This window comes from Pagrus major, chromosome 14 (assembly GCF_040436345.1).
Source record: "Pagrus major chromosome 14, Pma_NU_1.0".
Taxonomy (NCBI): Eukaryota; Metazoa; Chordata; class Actinopteri; order Spariformes; family Sparidae; genus Pagrus; species Pagrus major.
This window is the reverse complement of record NC_133228.1, coordinates 24,526,879-24,545,422: the sequence shown is the minus strand read 5'-3', so window position 1 is coordinate 24,545,422 and position 18,544 is coordinate 24,526,879. Positions and strand designations below refer to the sequence as shown.

Below are 18,544 nucleotides of genomic sequence, written 5' to 3'. Positions count from 1 at the left end.
ACTTCCTGTGCCGAGTATTAAAAGAACAGACGGCTGCTGACTCAAACAAACAAACTAAGTTTATGGTCAGTAAATGTGAGCAGACCTGATTAACTTGTTGACAGTAAGTCAAGTCCCGTCCTGCCTCCTCGGACTGCTCAGCCTCAAGTTAACATTCATCTCATGCTTCAGTCAAACAAACCAGCAGCACCGACTGAAGTGAAGCTGCTCACACGGCCGTCGGCTTCTCAATGGATTCCTTTGTCAGGATTTCCATCCTGACTCAGTGGACCAACTTCAGTCTCATTTCGAAAGTGAAAGTGGACTCGGACATTATTCACAGCTCAGCCTGACGACGGCTGGAAACTATAAAAGACAGAAAGCAAAGCGCTGCAGGACAGAAGCAGACGAGCTGCAGCCGACGAGACTTTCATTCAACTTTCATTCAACTTTTTTTCATTTTTAAGATTTTCCCTGCATGAAGCTGTGAGACTGAGGTCAGAACCATGTTTTATCATTTATTGTTACTTTATTTTATTTTAAATATTCTTTTGTTTTACATTTTATAACTGTTCCCCGACATGTCTCAGTTTTATTCTATTCACTGTTCATGTTCACAGTAAACACACATGTTGTTGTTGTTCATGAATCATTTTAGTTCTTTATTTTTTACTTTTGATTTTAAACATGTAACTGGGTCATACGATCATTTTTAAGTGTTTATTATTTTTTTGTCTTAAATTAATTAATTTCTTGCCTCATTCGGTCGATGTTTGTTAAAAATAAGGTATTTTAGTTTTTGATATTTATCAACACATTAGAGATGTGACGATTAATCAGCTATTAAATTAACTGGCCTGACTAAGTGACCGGTGTTGACCCGTGAATGTGAATGTGTGATAAACAAAAGATTGGGAAATACGAATGACACCACACCTAATGGGCACACACACACACACACACACTCATAACCACATGGAGATGCCAAAACTTTCCAAACTGGTGCAAAACAGGAAGTTTGCACTCCGAAACAGCATGTATCGTCAAGGCAACAAGGATGAACACACACACACACACACACACGCACACAAGCTCTGGAAAGATTATTGGAAAGTACATGAAATAATACTAGGAAGGATATGAAACAATGAGGCAAAGATCATCGTGACATTTTGGTGGTGGTCCAGGTCACCACGACGCAGGTGTGATTGTGTCAACAGATTTTGAGGCATATAAAAGCCCGGTCAGTCCAGGAATAAACAGAACCCACTTTCTACAAACCTCAAATCCACATGAATGTCAGGATCCAGCAGAACACTGAACAGTGAAGCAGTGATCGATGTTATTCGCTCCACGTCAGTGTTTAACGTGACAGCTGATCAGTGTGTTACTGTTGTGATAAACGTTCATTCATTCATCGACTTGTTTTTGTTTCTCCAGACTGACGGAGATGCTGTCGATCCCGGAGCTGATCAAGAAGAAGAGAGATGGAGGAGCACTCAGTGATGAAGACGTCAAAACCTTCATCCAGGCTGTGACTAATAAAACCATCCAGGACGCTCAGATAGGTAAACACAAGGAAACTCTCCTGACAAACCAACAAACGAACGAACCGTCCAGCACGTCCTGTCAGCTGCTGTATCTAAACCTCTGCTGTGTTCAGGCGCCATGCTGATGGCCATCTGGCAGAAGGGAATGATCAACTCAGAGACCGAGACCCTGACCAGGGAGATGATGTCATCAGGGGAGGTGTTGTCATGGCCAAAGGAGTGGGCGGGGCTTGTTGTGGACAAACACTCGACAGGAGGGGTGGGAGATAAAGTGAGTCTGGTGTTAGCGCCTGCGCTAGCTGCCTGCGGCTGTAAGGTAAACACACCTGCACACACACACACACACACACGTCATACCTGCCGTCACAGTCATTAACTCGATGATGTCATAACCTCAGGTGACCTCATGTGTCTGACAGGTGCCTATGATCAGTGGGCGGGGCTTGGCTCACACAGGAGGAACTCTGGATAAACTGGAATCAATTCCAGGATTCAACATCAACCAATCAGCAGCTCAGGTGACAAACGGCTCACCTTTACAATATAATGTCCCGATCAATGTGTTTCTGAGCCGATCACAAGAATCAGACAGGTGGACAGAGACAAAAAACTATCAATACAACCAAGAAGCCAAAGTCCTCAAACGTCCATCAAAGAATCATTTCCTGTCCTCCAGACGTCTGAACTGTGTTAGTGATCAACAGTTTAATATCGATGTTTTCGCAGATCCTGAAGATCATGACCTCAGTGGGCTGTTGCATTGTGGGTCAGACGGAGCTGTTGGTTCCTGCAGATCGAGTCCTGTACGCTCTGCGGGACGCCACCAGCACCGTGGACAGCCTGCCACTGATTGCTGGTACTGAACCATGTGCTCATTTTATTTTATTGTTTCTCCGTACAGCGCGCAATTAAAAGTAATTGCACCACAGTTAGCTCGCAGCTAATTAGCATCTGTTGTCCCCGGCTGAGACAAACACAGTCCGACTCATTAAATGTGAATTTAAACTTGTTGTTGTTGTTTCAGGTTCTATCATCTCAAAGAAAGGTGCCGAGTCTCTGACTGCTCTGGTTCTGGACGTGAAGTTTGGACGAGCTGCTCTGTATAAAGACCTGGACAGTGCTAAAGAGCTCGCACAGTTATTAGTAAGTGAATCAAACGTTAATCATATCAAGATTATCTGATTTACTGTAGAACCAGCTGGATGATGATGATGATGATGATGATGCTGTTATTTCAGGTGAGTGTAGGAAACGGCCTGGGCATGCGTACGGCGGCGGCGCTCAGCTGCATGGACGGTACGATTGGTCGATGTGTGGGAAACAGCGTGGAGGTGATGGAGTCTCTGGAGACGCTGAAGGGGAGAGGCCCTGACGACCTGATGGAGCTGGTCACAACTCTGGGTAACGACGTTAATCTGAACCCTGAAGTCTCTTTACGGTCCGAGTAAACTATATTGATCAAATTCAGTTTGTCGGACTCTGATCTAAAATAAATATGAACGTCAAACTTACCACATTTCTCCAGAGTCCGAGGTGACGTGTTCTGTCTTTCTTTTGTCTGAAACCCAAAAAATATCCAGTTTAATTTCACAGACGACAAGAAAAGCAGGAAAAATCTTACAACTGAGAAACTGGAGTAAGAAACCGTGAAACATCTTTGCTTGAAGAATGAATTAAACGATCGATTGACTGATTACAAGACAATTCAAGCTCAACATCTTCGACAGCACTTCAGTTGTGTCACGACAACAGGGCTGCAACAAGCCATTATTATCACAGTTGATTTTTTAAATAACAGATCAGTTGTTTGGTCGATAAAATGTCAGAAAAAGGTGAAAATTGTTGCTCACCGTCTCTCAAAGTCCAGGAAGACGTCTTCAAATGACTCGTTTGTCCAAAGATCTTCAGTTTACTGTCAGAGGGAAGAAAATATTCACGTTTAACAAACTGGAACCAGAATTATGACTCTTTCTTTAAAAAGTGACGCAAACTGAATAACTGATTATTAAAATAGTTGACAGCTAATCGATTAACTGTTGCACCTCCACCTATCAGTAAACAAGGAAAAGCTCAAATCCTCATCGAGCTGCAACCAGAGAAGCTTTGAGAGGTTTCACTTAAAAATGTACAAATAATAATCAAAATAAAACCAAAATATTGTTTCATGTTTTTAGAAAATAATCTCAGTTACAGCTTGTTTTTGTTGTATCGTTTCTACAATATATCCACATGATATGTTTGAACTGTAGGTAAAACTTTAATAAAAAATGTAATAATATCTGACATTTAATAAACCAAATGATCAGCTACTGGCTCCTCAGCTGACTGTGAAATAATTGGCAGATTAATCAATATAAAGTAACGTTAGCTTATAACCTGACTCAGGTCATTAGCAGCTAGCTTAGCAGTACGAGCTAATGTTAGCATGAAGTTTCGCTTCTGTGTCCGTCACAAACTGACGAACAACAACAGAAACACAATAAAACACGTCGAGAGAAACTTACTGATTAATATCGGCAACTGTTTCTGTGTGACGACTGTTTGTTTCATCAACAACAAACATTATTGAGCTAGCTAGCTAGCTACTGACGCGACGTTAGCTACAGCTGTTGTTTACCTGTGTGAGGAGCTCCCGCACCAAACTCCATTCACATTTTACGCAATTAACAGCAGGTGCCGCCGGAGGTGAGTAGTTCAGGAAACCCGGGGAAGCGGATAATCTGCAGCAAACAGATAGAGCCGATGGCGAGTTCAAAGGGCGGGAACACTGTAGCTACACATTAAATTAATAAAAAGAAGAATAATGAGCATCAACTTCTTCTCTCACAAATATAAGTAAGAAGTATTGTTGTTGCTGTTTCTGTAGGCGGTGTGTTGCTGATGATGACCGGCCTGGTGTCTGACCAATCAGAAGGCAGGAAAAAGATTTCTGATGCTGTGATTGGCGGAGCCGCTCTGTCCAAGTTCCAGGCCATGATGGAGGCTCAGGGCGTGGCCAATGAGACGGCGCGGTCGCTGTGCTCCGCCCACAAAGATGCCTACAGGGTCCTGCGGAGAGCAGAGCATCAGCTGGAGCTGGAGGCCTCCGAGGAGGGTCAGGCATCTTCTGATAGATAATCAATAACCAGCAGGATCGATTAGTTTTCTGTTGATTAGTATTGATCAGTGTATCGAGAGTTCATGTCTTGCTGTTGCATTCAAGGACGCTCTAAAAAGTGATGGAAAGTGCAGCACTGACAGACAAATGAGTATCGGATAAGGATTTATAAGATGTAACAATAAACAATAACAATAAACATTAGCATTAATATTATATATGTATTAACATAAACAGTATTTATTTACTTGTACTTACACAATAAAATAGTAGTATACTTAAGTACATACTTAGTGAAGTATCTATTACTAACTTATACTCCTACTCGCATACTTAGATTGTATTTATTTAAGTACTTTCTCTCCATCATGTCTTAATTTATTAACATGTATTTTTACTTAAATACTTGTACATTTACTAACATAAGTTATATATTTACTAGCATATGTTTTACTTTAGTACTTGTGTATTTACTAATATATAATGTATTTAAAGTGACTACGGGGAACTTTTAAGTGTTTATGAAACAGTCTCTGATTCCTCTGATGGTTATAAACGGCCTGTAACAGCGAACAGACTGTTTTTATATAGTTACTATTAACGTCTGTGCTCGGGTCCGATCGCATATATCACATATAAAATCACTTATACATACATCACCTCATCACGATCCATCCTGCCGTCTCTCTGTCACTCACTCCCAGAACAAATGTTCAGGCCACCAAAGATGTTTACACAGCAGGTGCTGGTGTCGTACCGCTTCTGTCCACAGGGGGCGCTGGAAGCAACAAAAACTGAAAGTTCCTCGCAGCCACTTTAACTTCTTGTATATTTACTAACATACGTGATTTATAGATTGTTAACAGTGATGGATAATCAATGATAAAAGTCTCTCTCTCTCCCCCTCCCCCTCCCTCGCTCTCTCTCAGGTGTGGTTCTGGACGTGGACGGGTTGGTTCTGGCTGAAGTTCTTCATAAACTGGGGGCGGGACGATCGAAGGCCGGAGAACCTGTCAATCACAGTGTAGGGGCGGAGCTACTGGTGTCACTGGGTCAGAGGGTCAAGAAAGGTGAGACACTGATGATGATGACGATGAAGATGGTGAGTTCAGGGACAGTCTCCTGATTATTCGTTGTATTTCAGGCGTCTCCTGGTTGCGGCTCCATTACGAGGCTCCGGCTCCGACTCCAGACCAGATCAGTCGACTGCAGAACGCTCTGACTCTGGGAACCAACGACGCACAAACACAACAGAAACACACTCTGGTGAAGGAACTGCTGCTTCCTCACTAACACGTCTCGATGCTTTCATGGACTTTAATGACCGTCATGTTTTGAGCGTTCGCTCAGACCTGCAGTGTTTACATCCCAGCGCTGATGAGACAGAATATAAATGTTCATTATAACAATGTAAACCAGGGAGAGTTAATCTATAATAACATGAGCATGAATGTTTTCTAATGCTGCTGCCTCGTTAACAAACTGCTGCTGTTCTGCTTCCTGCTGAGATGAATAAAAAGATTTGATTAGAAACTTCTCTTTTCCTGAGTTTGTGGGTGGTCCTGAATGCAACATGTTTGTTAGCCACTTTATTTTGCGTCAGTGGAGCTTTGCTGTGGACACAGAGTCACTGAGGACGCTGTGAAGTGTTGGTATTAATATAGATTATAGATATTTAATGGGTATAAAACACAGGACTATTTCTGGACTGCAGTATTTTGTTGTACTTCGTCAAGGAAACACAAAGAGGTTTTGTCGAAAAACGAAACTTTATTAAACAATCTCAATCTGACAAAGACTGACTCGAAGCATAAAAAAGTTAATCTAACAACGTCTATCCATTCACATCTTTATTTATAAAAAAAAAATTCAAACAGAAAAATGTCACTTCAGGAGTCTGTTAGTGGAAGAAGCTTCTCTGACGTGTCTGGAGACATTTTTAACTTTATTCAACATCAGTCGTTCGATCCAGACGACTCAGGAAACCTGCGTCTGGAAACAGACTCCTGCAACACACAACTGACTCGTGCTGTCATCGGTCGCCGTGGAGACAGAGAGGGAGGGGTCAGAGGTCAGTGGACCACAGAGTTGAGCGGTTCAGCTCTGATGTTTCCTAAATCCAGAGTGGAGTCCGTCTCCTCGTCGATCTCCCCGATCACCGCCCTGAAACACACACACATAAGTTTATCTTATTATTAAAGCTGCTATTTGGAAGAAAAGTTGATTTTTGAGTCTCATTCCTTGGACTGTCGGACGGGTCGGAGAGTGAATAAATAAATGAATTAACTACGCTGCCTACTCGACCACAGGAGAGACACAAAAATCAACCAAAAACGACAAAATAAACACATCTGAGTCAACAGCAGCAGGCAGACGCGACGCTCTGCTTCTGAAACGCTCCCAGTGGGATATGAAGCCACGTGGAGGAACAAAACAGCAGCTCTGCGATTAAAGATTCGAACGCTTCCTTCACATCCCGACACGATGGACAGGTGAAAGGTGAAAGGTGAAAGGTCACTCACACGTTGTCTCCTCTGACGATGTAGAGTCCCAGCACCACCTGCTCCACCCCCTGACTGGAGCTGAACACCCGCTCGTGACTCTCATCCAGGATCAGGTTGATGGTCTGATCGAAGCCCTTCAGTGTGCCCTGAACACACACACACACACACACACACACACAAACAAACAAACAAACAAACAAACGGGTTAACAGACGAAGAACATGTAACTTTCCATAAAAATGCCAAATATCAAAAACACTCAACTTGTTTTTTGAGTCACAATTTTTCAGCCAATAACCTGATAATCACCTGCCTCATTCAGCCGATAAGATAACCAATAATTTCACATGTGTATTTTAAAAATAAGATCCTAGTCTGTGTGTGTTCACCTGAAGGTACAAAGATGCTTCACATTACTGTCTCCATGTACCGACTGTACTCTGCTAAATAGTTTTAATATACACTTCCCAACATGTTGCATCCCTAGAATGTTTTCTGATGTGTAATTATAAAGCTGATCGATCAATCAATGCATTGACTCATCATTTAACACTCAGGTAGTTGAGGCTGAGGCTAAACTCACCACAATCATCCTGCCGTCTGAGGTGATGATGGCCACAGTACCTGATCCACAGAGTTAAAGGAAAAACACTTTTCTGGACAAAACTCTCATTAAATGAACATTATTATCTTTAACAACAGTAACTCCCCACACTGACAGCTCTAGCTACACTCCTGCACACTGAACAGAGCAGCTACACCGCTGCATCTCCATAATTAACTAAATAAACATCGCTCCTAGCTTGGGCGCTAAGCTAACTAGCGTTTATTCATTCATTCAGACGGGCAGTTAGCCTGTTAGCTAGCTAGCTAGCGGCGGCGGCAGGATACGGTTGATGTAGCTCTCCAGGGCGGTGGACATGCTTCCTGCGGGGCTCGGCGGTTATTTATCCAGCAGAGGGGTCGGCTAATGTTTCCAGCGGGTGGCTGGTGATGAAATGGTGCAGAAATGTGCCGGAGAAACAGCCGCTAACAGGAGCTAACAGGAGCTAACAGCCGCTAACAGGAGCTAACAGGAGCTAACAGCGACAACACACCGCAGAACAGACAGAACTAATCCAACGTCGAGCAGGCACGAGCGGAGAGCGCCGAGCGGGAACGTCACATCCGGTTTGAGTTTAAACGGAAACTAATTTAATATTTTACTATTATAAAATATAATGACCTAAATATGACTCAAATATTACAATAACTGTTGTTTGTTTTCTCATTTTCATCATTTTTACAGGTAAAATGGCGCCCTGTGTCACTGCCTGAGCATCTGACGTCCTGACCCCAAACCAAAACAAAGATGGCGGCCGGAAGTCACGTCACATCTCGTCAATGGTGGGAAATCCATCTGGTACTTGTAGTTTACTTGAGTATTCCCATAATATGCTGCTCTATACCTCAACTCCACAACACATCAGAGCAAAGTACTGCACTTTCTACACCACCACGTATTAGTACACATTAAATAATTAAATGATGTCATACAGCCGACATTATTCTGAAATGGTCCATTCTGCATTATGAGCATTTTTACTTTAAGTATATTTTGATGCCAACAGGTCTACTTTCACTGTACCTGAGTGAACTTTGTTCAACAAAACTAATGTGACTAAAAAAAACTTTAAATGTCGTTCATGTTGAACAGATTTAAAGAGGAGATGTGTCAGCTGTCGTCTTTGTTTTGATTCAGGGAAATTAATTAGAATATCTGATACTTTATTAATCGCTACACAAGAAATTATGAATTGGCAAAAAAAAAATAGATAAAAAGTGTGCCTCAGTGTGGCATTAAAAAAATCCCGGTGCTCAAGTGGGCCCCTAAAAATAAAAGATGTTTAATAACCACAACGTATTGATATATTTATTTTTTAAAAATGTATTAACCTGTATTTCTAAGGCTTTATTTTCCTGGTTAAAATATGAATAGCTTGTCCAATTCATTAGCCTGACGCCTGACCTAAGCTAATCACAGATTTAACTGCATACATATAATCATATCCAACTGATAAGTGATGTTGGTAAAAGTATAATAATTATTAAAATGTATAAACATTTGAATATTTGAGTTGGTTTTCTTGGATCAAAATCGTCTCGTGTTCCTCGTTATTCCTGATACTGAAGTTTACTTTCCAAACTACATTTTAATGTTGATTTTTGGAACAAACAGTGAGTCCAGTCCTCCAGCAGGTCTTCATCTTTATTGTTGCTCAGTAGTCGTCCATACAAAGGGGGGTGGAGGAGAGCAGCGGAGCCCGACAGGACAAACACCAGGAACGTCATGCTACCAAAGTATTAAATTTGTACAAAAATACTTTACAACATCCCTGTTCCTTTAAAGAAAAATACAGTTTGGTTGGTTGGTGAAGCTACATGGAAACTAATCTGACCCACTATTTCAAATGGCAGTGCAATGCATGTGTGTATGTGTGTGCATGTGTGTGTGTGCGTGCGTGCGTGTGTGTGAGTGTGTGTGTGTATGTGTGTGTGTGGGTGGACATCTTGCTGAGGTGAATCACTAGAGTGCAAATCCCTGCAATGTTACACACTCACACATACACACACATACAAACACACACTCCAACAGACACACACACACACACTCACACACACACACACAGTTAATACATGTGCACAAACACAGTGTGTATGGCTTAAGATCTCGCTCATCAAACCCTCCTGAAGCCACGCCTCTCAGCTCCGTGGCTTTTTCCCATTGGTGGAACAGTTTGTCTTGGCTAAGCGCTAAAATGCTAACAGCGCTAATCACCTGGCAAGGCTCTTTCCAGTTACCACCTTCGACATTGTTTTGAGCAGAGTGGTTGTGTAATGTTTGCTATATAAGGGTGAATGCTACCCATAGGCTAACTGAATACTAGCCATGTTAGCCCTATGCTAGCCATGTGCTAAATGAAAACTAGTAGCAGCCCCTTGTTATCTGTGAGCTAAACTGAATGTTAGCTCTGTTAACCAGGTCTTACTCCCATGTTAGCCTTGCTGTAGTCTCTGTGCTAACAACATACTAGCCCTGTACTAACACTTAGTTGTGTTAGCCCTGTGTTAACGGTGTGCTAACTAGATATTAGCTGATAACTAAGTCTTGGCTGTGTTCCAGGTCTGTGCCCAACCTTAAGTCAGCTGTGTGCTAACTTCTGTTGCCGATGTTTACCATGTGTTAGCTTTGTTCTTATGTGCACTATCCATATACCAGTTGTGTTAGCCAGGTGTTAGCCCTATGCTAACAACTAGCTGTGTTAACCAGAGTTTATCTCCGCTTTAACTGTATGCTAAACATCTAAAAGCAATGTTTAACAGATGTTAATTCTGTGTGAGCTGCGTGCTAAACAAATACTGGCCATGTTTACCTGGAGTTAGCCCTGTGCTAACTGAATACTAGCTACGTTTACCAGCTGCTAGGGTTGTTCTTGGTGTTTGCTGACCACATATTACCTATGTTAGCCAGGTGTAAGCCCTGTGTTAGCTGTGTACTAACCAAATATTAGCTATGTTTACCAGATGTTAGCCCTATGTTAGCCTTGTGCTAGGTGTGTGCTGACCATACACTAGCTGCGTTAGCCTGGTGTTGGCCCTTGGCTAGCCATTTGCTAACTATGTATGTTGGCTCGATGTTATGCTTGTGTTAGCTGTATGCTAACCATATATTCACCAGATGCTTGCGAGGTGGTAACAATAGGTTTCAGTATTAGCCTTGTGCTATGTGTGTTTACCCTATGGTAGCCACATGTTAGGCTTATGCTAGCCTTGTGCTCAGTGTCTGCTAGCCACATGCTAACTACAAGCTAGCGCTGTGCTTCAGATTCAAAACATCACAGTTAACAGAGTTTGGGACGGAGTTGAACAGCCAATCACAACTATCCACACAGAAACAGCCAATCACAGCTGCTGCACAGTCACAGCCAATCACAGCTCTCCAGACCAAAGCACGGGACCGGCTATTGGTTGTTAAACTCGTGGAGGGTTTCTACTGGTGGTTGGTGCTGAGGGAGGGTTCTGATTGGCCAGTTTAAATAGTGAGTTCAGAACGAGGTGAGAGCAGGAAGATGTTGACATCGCTCCAAAATACACACACACACACACACGCACACATACGCACGCACGCACGCACACGCACACACACACACACACACACACACACAGGTATTTACCGTCACAGGTTTCCTGTTCCATCAGGATTTTTTTCTCGTGTAACATCGTTGTTTTCGTGGTTATGAGGTGAAGGTTTTCGGGGTTGGATGGACTCGATGTGAACAGCGACGGGACTGAACCGTTTTTTAATCTATTTTACATCTTTTTCAGGTTCAGTCGCCATGGAAACAAACAAACAAACAAACAGAGAAAACTGACAACAGTCAATCAAAAAACACACCGATCGATTAGCATAATAGATCACTGTTACTGGGGGGGTCAGGGAGGTCGGGGTGGGGGCATGCTTGGCTTCTTCCTGGGAGCTGATTGGTCAGTTTGTGTGTTGAGGAGAACCAATCACAGACAGGCAGGAAAGGGTTTATTTCTCAGATACAGATGCTCTATATCTATGTAGGTTTTTTTTTTTCCTGATTGGTTCCAGCCAATCAGCTGAATCTCTCAGAACTGCCGTCCGTCTCTCATCCTGGCTGCCTATTGGTCAAGGGAAGAAGTGGGAGGGCGGGGCTAAGCCAAGACGAGGAATTGAGGTGGGAGGGGCTTTAACTGGCCTTGTGTTTAACACACACACATAACAAACACACACACAGACACGCACACATACGTACACACAGTGTGGCCAGTCCAATAGGTGTAAACAGTAGAAAAAGATTCTTATTGAACTGCTCAGTGTCATCATCATCATCATCATCATCATCATCATCATCATCAGCATCATCATTATTGTCAACATGATTATTATTACTCTTCCAGTGTGCAGCTCGTTCATGGCACTGAACTGAAGTCTTAACAGTAAACCCTCTGTCTCGTGTCCGTCTCAGCAGGGATGCTCCGATCACTGTCAGCTGATCGTCGTTGGGAATAACTCGGTTTCTGTCTTAAAATCATAAACCGTGTAAAAGAAGCGGTCGTAGCCGTCGTGACGTCACCCAGTGGTTTGTGGACTACCATCCTGAAGCCTTGAGTTTGGCATTTTGGCCGTCGCCATCTCGTTCTTTTTTGGAGCCAGAAGTGACCATATATGGATAAGAGGGCGGAGCTGCGGGAGGATTTCCTGATCGGATCTGACTTGCCGCGGTGGCAACTTGTCCGTAACCTGCTTTATCGTCTATCATACTTTACTTTTACTTTGAAGAAGGCTTGAAACTAGAGATTGAGACCATAAACTGTTTACTGAGGTAATAAATCAAGTGGGAAGTAGGCTCATTTCCTCATAGACTTCTTTTTGCAACCAGTGGAGTCCCCCCTGCTGGCCATTACAAAGAATGCAGGTTTAAGGCACTTCCGCATTGGCTTCACTCCTCAGACCCGACGCTACGTCTACTTCTTTTACACAGTCTGTATTTAAAACCGACGGATAATAAAAGTCAAAGTCTTTCACACTGTTTTTTGTTGCCAAATCCATCATGGCTGCCTGTTTTCCTCCAATCCAGCTGGTTATCGTTTGAAATTTGTCGATATCGGTGCCACAAACAAAGCTTTTTTCTTGATGCTGTGAGAAATATTAACTTGTTTTCTACCAAATTCCACTTAAAAATTGGCAAATTTAGTTTGACATCGCCCAGTTGTCACTGAATCTTTTCTAAAGCATCAATCGGTCAACTGAAGGACTTCTTCTACACTCTGACTTTGGGGCTCAAACGTTCATTCTTGATCTTGGAAACAGAAACAGAAGCAAAATGTTTTGTCGCTCAAGAGCAGCTATAATGTTTATGTATATTTTTTTTCTCTTTTCAGAGTCAAAAGTCAAAGTTTGGATTCAAATTAGGAACTTCATGATAGAAGATGAAGCGACCAGATTATGCATTTGACGAGGGTCAGGGTTAAATCCAGTTCTAGCATTCGGTGCTTGACAAATTTTCGATACTGTTACGGCCTTTGTGGACCTTAAATGGTGACGTGGTTTAGTTAACAGTTACATTATGAGAGGTTAAAGCCTGAATCTTGAGCTTCTTTAGGTTTAAGGTTCATTCCTGTTCGTGCCGTCCGAAGCGCTCGTGGCATCAAACAGGGTCATCTTTTGGTTTGCAGAAGCCGTTCAAGATTTACAGATTTAATCCAACATAAATGTAAGAAAACTCTACAAAGGCTCGTTTATACTCACAGTTATTCTTATCTTTTGTGCTACTTGAGCATCTTCTGGTTCGCCCCAAAACTTTCAGAACCGTCAAACGAACGAAACGCTTTTGTGTGCTCCGACAAACAAATTGGTATCGATCACCCTCCTCGAACAACTGCCGGCGCTGCTGTTGACCTCTGTAAGCCTCCTCATGCTACGAGCTGATCACTGTGGATCCTTCTAGACTCTCATCCTCAACCCGACCATGTCTGATCTTAGAAACCATCTCACTTCACCATCTTCAGACTTGCACTTAACCATAAACATTTTTCTTCTTATGCCTAAACCCAACCTACTTGAACCCAGAACCCAGGTGGGATCTAAACCCAGAATTCACCATCCAAAGACCCGATGGACTGGAAAGCTCAAACTCCTTCCTTCAGTTCAGACATGGACGGGTTGAGGCGTTGCCTACAGTACCTAAGACCGGAGAAGCAGCATGATATCCTCGTGTTTTGGACCAGTGAGGTAAGACTTTGATATAAATCACAGTGGTGGGCGTCTCATCCAGTCACTAATCAGTACCGGTTTGGACCATCCCAATGACATCAGCCCTAGACAGTCTGATTGGAGCATCCCTAGTCTCCTTGGCAACCTCTCTGTCCATCAGCAGATTCTGGTTTCTGGAGTCCATTCAGTCTTTGTGCTGCTGTGGTTCTTGGCCAGTACAGCCAGAAGCCATGGTTCTGGTTCTAGTAAGACCAGATGCCACAGCTCTGGACTTATATAAGCAGGGGTCATGGCTCTAGTTAATTACCCAGGAATCTGTGACCACTAAGACTATGGAAAAGAACCATGTCTCGGACCAGTAAGACCACTCTCCGTGGCTCTGGTTTCAGTTGGACCAGTACCCATGGTTCTGTCACCGCTAAGACGAGAACCCACGTGTCTTGGACCAGTAAGACTGTTAGCTGTGGCTTCAGTGGGGCTTCAGAGGGGCCATGGTTCTGTAAGCTCTGACTTAAGTGGAATCAGTAGCCATGGTTCTGTCACCACTAAGACCAGAACCAACATGTCTTGAACCAGTAAGACCATTGGCTGCGGCTCTGGTTGCAGTAGAATCAGGAGCCATTAATCTTTGACCAGTTAGACCAGTGGCTCCAGTGGTTGCAGTCGGATCAGTAGTCATAGTTCTGGTTCCAGTGACACCAGTAGGACCAGTATGTAGAACTGGTTCAGATGAAAAGGTGAGGAGTTGCTCTAGTCCATCAGTGTGCTTTCAGGCTGCTTTAGCAGTTCAAAGGTCAAACTTTAGTGTTCAAGGGTCAAAGTTCATCCAGAGGGTGTGTAGCACCATGGGGGGTCCACTCTGAACCAGTTTGGACGGGTCTAAACCAGTTTAATTCAACTTTGTTGTATTGTCTTCCTCATTGACCTCTCCTGTCCAGTCTGGTGAGAACTGGTTTGATCCAGTTTCGTCCAGTTTTTCTCTGCTATAAAGATTTATTATTCACCTGCTCCACCCCAAACCCCACCCCAAGCCCTGCCATCAGCCCGTCTCCCGGTTGGGTCCACTTGATCGGACCACTTTCCTCTCCCTCCGACGGTCCCAGCTCACTGCTGAGTGGCTGAGAGGTGTGGCTGCTGTTGGTGGTGCAGTCAGTGTGATTGGCCAGCAGGGAGGTGGAGGAGGTGGGGTTTCTGCTGATGACGAGCTCCAGACGGTTTGGAGACTCTGCGATCAGTGGAACGACGAGGCAGCAGTCAAAGTCCCGGGTCCGTACGTGGTTAATCTGGAGGACATGAAACGGAAATGGTTAACGTGGCTGGAGGCCGACATCCTCTTCTGTTGACAGATTGTACCCAGCAGGTGTGTTAGTGTCTTCGTGCTGTAGATAGATTTTGTACCTGTAGTATTCGGTCGTAGGCTTGTAGGCCGCCCAGCTCTGCCGGGCCTCCCGGTCGGATGTTGCTAACGTAGACCCCGCGGTCCAACAAACCGTCAGAAACGCTGAAACCAAAATCCTCCAGATCTGAGGCCTTCTCTAGAGTCAGCTACAGACACAGACACACACTCTGTTAGGATCACAACAAGTAGAATAATGTCAGGTCACTTTGAAGTGCGGCGTCGAACGGTCACACGTCACCTTGTGGAGCTCCACAGGGTTCTGGTTTAGGATCTCATTGACTTCCTGCCTCATCTTCCTCATGGCAAAGGCTCGTCGCTGGGGGTCAGAGGGCAAGGTGTTGGACCGAGCTGTCACCTGAGAAAAGGCACAGGAAGAATTCTTCAGAACTCTCACTTTAAGATAAGACACAACAGTCACACACTCAGAGAGCAGCCCAGGTTACCTGTGGTCTGGAGTTGCTGCGCTCCTGGAAGCTCGCCTGGCGACCCAGTGTGCTTCGCAGGGGGGTGGGGTCATGGTTCAGACTGAGGGTGGAGCCAGACATGATGGTTGCCTGGAGACAGCCAATAAGAAAACATCCAATCACAGACTGCCAATCAAAAGTAGATAGTTGGATCCATCAAGAACATTGTGGTCAAAGGCATCCGGGGAGTCCAACTTCTTAGAGAGCAAACAAAACCTAATGCTGTTTAATGACATGATCTACTTCTAACTTCAACTGGCAGGATCTACTGACTGGTTCCAGTGTTGTTTCTAATAGTAGAATCTACTGACGTGATCTACTGATGTTTTGTCTCAGAGGATCATCTTCTGTTTCCATTTACAGAGTGACTGACTGAATCTTCTAAAGGGATCTATGACTGTTTAGATTGAGTTTTATAGGTAGGATCTACAGCTGTGCTAACTGGCTGGATCCTTTTGAGAGGATCTACTACTAATTTAACTTACAAGATCTACTGCTGTGTCACTGACAGGATCTACTGCTGCTTTAACCTACAGGATCTACTACTGTTTTTTTACTCAGAGGATCTACTACTGTTTTAATGGTTTTAACTGACATGATCTACTACTGTTTATTGGCAGGATCTACTTCTGTGTTATTGACAGGATCTACTTCTGTTTATTGACAGGATCTACTTCTGTTTTATTGACAGGATCTACTTCTGTGTTATTGACAGGATCTACTGCCATTTTACATGACATGATTCTTCTGACAGGATCTACTCCTGTTTTTACTAAAGGATCTACTGATAAGCGCTACTCTTGGTTTGACTGAGATGATCTAGTGTTAATTCTACTGGTAGGATCTACTGACCTGATCTTTCTTCTGAGGGGATCAACTAAGAGAATCTTTTGAGGTTTTCTGTACAATAATCTACTCTTGAACCAAGAATCTACTCTCGTTTCTACAGAGATTACCCAAATCTTCTCACATCATTCAACAGATTCCCACTTCTCAGCCAATCAGAATCAAGGACTCATCAGACGCATGCATGACTTCACAGATCTGCTTCATGACTGGCAAAACAAACTACCCATCAGGCCTTGCACAAGCTCTCCCAGCATGCCTTGCTCAAACTGCCATGCCCGGTGCAACATGACTCTGCCACGTGATTGGTCAGAAGCTGGGCGATGTCACTAAAATGTCACGATGACGTCACCATGGTCTGCAGCTTGCTGCTGGGGTGCAGTTAGAGTCACATTCAAAAAACAGCTAACATGTCTGATGTTGGACAACGCTAAGACTCCAGGTACAGAGAGGAGAGAGAGGAGAGGACAGGAGGAGAGTTAGTAGTGGAGAGCAGGGAGGATACCAGAGTGAGGAGGTGCGTCTCCTTCCCAGACTCCTGGAAGAGAAGGAGTCATTTCTCTTTTCAGCTTAATTACTTCATTCGACAGCTGCATTTCCAACAAACATGTAGTTATTTTAGCTGGAGGATGGACATTACTACGACTAAGGCTGGGAAACAATCTAATGTCAACACTGACCGGTTTTTAAAGGAATAAGATCATATCGTGTTTCCTGTTTAAGTCTTAATGGTCAAAATTAATGATTCCAAGAAAACAGAAATTAAAAACTGAAACAAAATGAGAAACTGACTTCACAGTGACGTGAACAGTCCCGCTCACCTCCAGCTCTCTGAGGATGCCGCTCTGGCCGCAGGTCTCCAGATCCTCCAGAGCCTGAGACCAGAAGTTCTCCTCCTGGTCCGGTTCTGTCCCATCATGCCCCACAGTGAACCTGAAGGAAAGTTCAAAGGTCAGCCAATCAGAGAGAAGAACATCTTGATGGTTTCACACACACACACACACACGCACACACAGGAGGATTGGTGACGAACAGGTCATGCTGGTGAGACTTGTGTGAGGACATGTGCAGTGACGACATACACATCCTTCAGGTGTATGTGTCGGTGAGGCGGGGGTCAAAGGTCACCAGGTGAGGGTTCTGGACAGGACTGTTTGGGGGTTAAAGGTCAAAGGTCAGTGTGGTACCTGCTGTCAGTGATTAGACCGCTGGGCAGATTACAGGCTCTGCAGATAGAGACACACTGCTGTTACTGCTGTTAGCTTGATGCTAGCAACCCCTATTGATTTGTATAGGAATGCTAACAAACTTCTCGTGGGGGACATTTGGGCCCTGTTCAGACCTGGTGTTAATATGCTTCCTGAGAGCAGATGTTCGTGCACACACTGTTTGAACTGATCCAACCACTGAACCAGTAACACAACATCCCCAGACTCCCTTAACAAATGTAGTGATTTTAAGAGTTGTTGAGTTAAAACAAACTTTATAACGTAGTGAAACTCTGTCTCTGACAGATTCTGAATCATTGTCTCCTTGTAAATTCAGCATTAAATGAAAACAGTAAGTTGTTTGTTTCCTTGTAGAAAGTGTCAGTTTGTGGCAGCATGGCTGCACCAGCCTGTCTGCTTCTGTGTCTAAAGCGCTAAAGTCTGACCTGCCAACATTTAGCAGCTGTTTGAACACACTGTTTACACTGATTTCACCATTTACACTCAATTTATGAAAGAAGAAACATTTTATTGACGCTAAACATGTCACATTTTACAAATACACTAAACAGTAACCAGTATAGGCGACTTCTTTGTCCCCAGACTCCCTTAACAAATGTGTCAGTTTAGTGAGTTGTTGAGTTGGAGACACTTTATAAACTGTGTGAAACTCTGTCTCTGACTGATTCTGACTTATTTGTTCCTTTTTGTAAATT

At 43.6% G+C, this 18,544-nt stretch overlaps 3 protein-coding genes across 4 annotated transcripts in view; 1 reads left to right on the top strand and 2 right to left on the bottom strand.

Annotated features, from left to right (window-relative positions):
• Nucleotides 1–6,159, top strand: part of tymp (thymidine phosphorylase) — a 7,709-nt gene extending 1,550 nt beyond the window's left edge. The window contains exons 1-10 of one of the 2 annotated variants that reach the window (XM_073480496.1): nucleotides 382–476; nucleotides 1,420–1,547; nucleotides 1,643–1,845; nucleotides 1,949–2,047; nucleotides 2,256–2,385; nucleotides 2,554–2,672; nucleotides 2,768–2,930; nucleotides 4,396–4,623; nucleotides 5,556–5,696; nucleotides 5,771–6,159. In XM_073480496.1, the coding sequence (XP_073336597.1) occupies nucleotides 1,430–1,547; nucleotides 1,643–1,845; nucleotides 1,949–2,047; nucleotides 2,256–2,385; nucleotides 2,554–2,672; nucleotides 2,768–2,930; nucleotides 4,396–4,623; nucleotides 5,556–5,696; nucleotides 5,771–5,919 (1,350 nt within the window). In that variant the 5' untranslated portion in view covers nucleotides 382–476; nucleotides 1,420–1,429 and the 3' untranslated portion in view covers nucleotides 5,920–6,159. Of the gene's footprint in view, nucleotides 1–381; nucleotides 477–1,419; nucleotides 1,548–1,642; nucleotides 1,846–1,948; nucleotides 2,048–2,255; nucleotides 2,386–2,553; nucleotides 2,673–2,767; nucleotides 2,931–4,395; nucleotides 4,624–5,555; nucleotides 5,697–5,770 lie in introns of those variants that run through there. The other variant, XM_073480495.1, reaches the window with a different exon arrangement.
• Nucleotides 6,160–6,376: 217 nt separating this feature from the next.
• lsm8 (LSM8 homolog, U6 small nuclear RNA associated) lies at nucleotides 6,377–8,272 on the bottom strand. The gene is made up of 4 exons (XM_073480750.1): nucleotides 8,022–8,272; nucleotides 7,714–7,754; nucleotides 7,149–7,276; nucleotides 6,377–6,789 (listed from the first exon to the last, which is right to left on the bottom strand). Exons 1-4 carry the CDS (start codon nucleotides 8,050–8,052, stop codon nucleotides 6,699–6,701), a joined length of 291 nt encoding a protein of 96 aa, XP_073336851.1. The 5' UTR covers nucleotides 8,053–8,272; the 3' UTR covers nucleotides 6,377–6,698.
• A 1,088-nt stretch (nucleotides 8,273–9,360) lies between these two features.
• Nucleotides 9,361–18,544, bottom strand: part of grip1 (glutamate receptor interacting protein 1) — a 65,128-nt gene continuing 55,944 nt past the window's right edge. The window contains exons 21-26 of the mRNA XM_073480699.1: nucleotides 17,808–17,846; nucleotides 17,442–17,553; nucleotides 15,754–15,864; nucleotides 15,549–15,665; nucleotides 15,310–15,456; nucleotides 9,361–15,194 (exon numbers count right to left, since the gene is read on the bottom strand). Of these exons, the coding sequence (XP_073336800.1) occupies nucleotides 14,895–15,194; nucleotides 15,310–15,456; nucleotides 15,549–15,665; nucleotides 15,754–15,864; nucleotides 17,442–17,553; nucleotides 17,808–17,846 (826 nt within the window). The 3' untranslated portion in view covers nucleotides 9,361–14,894. The remainder of the gene's footprint in view (nucleotides 15,195–15,309; nucleotides 15,457–15,548; nucleotides 15,666–15,753; nucleotides 15,865–17,441; nucleotides 17,554–17,807; nucleotides 17,847–18,544) is intronic.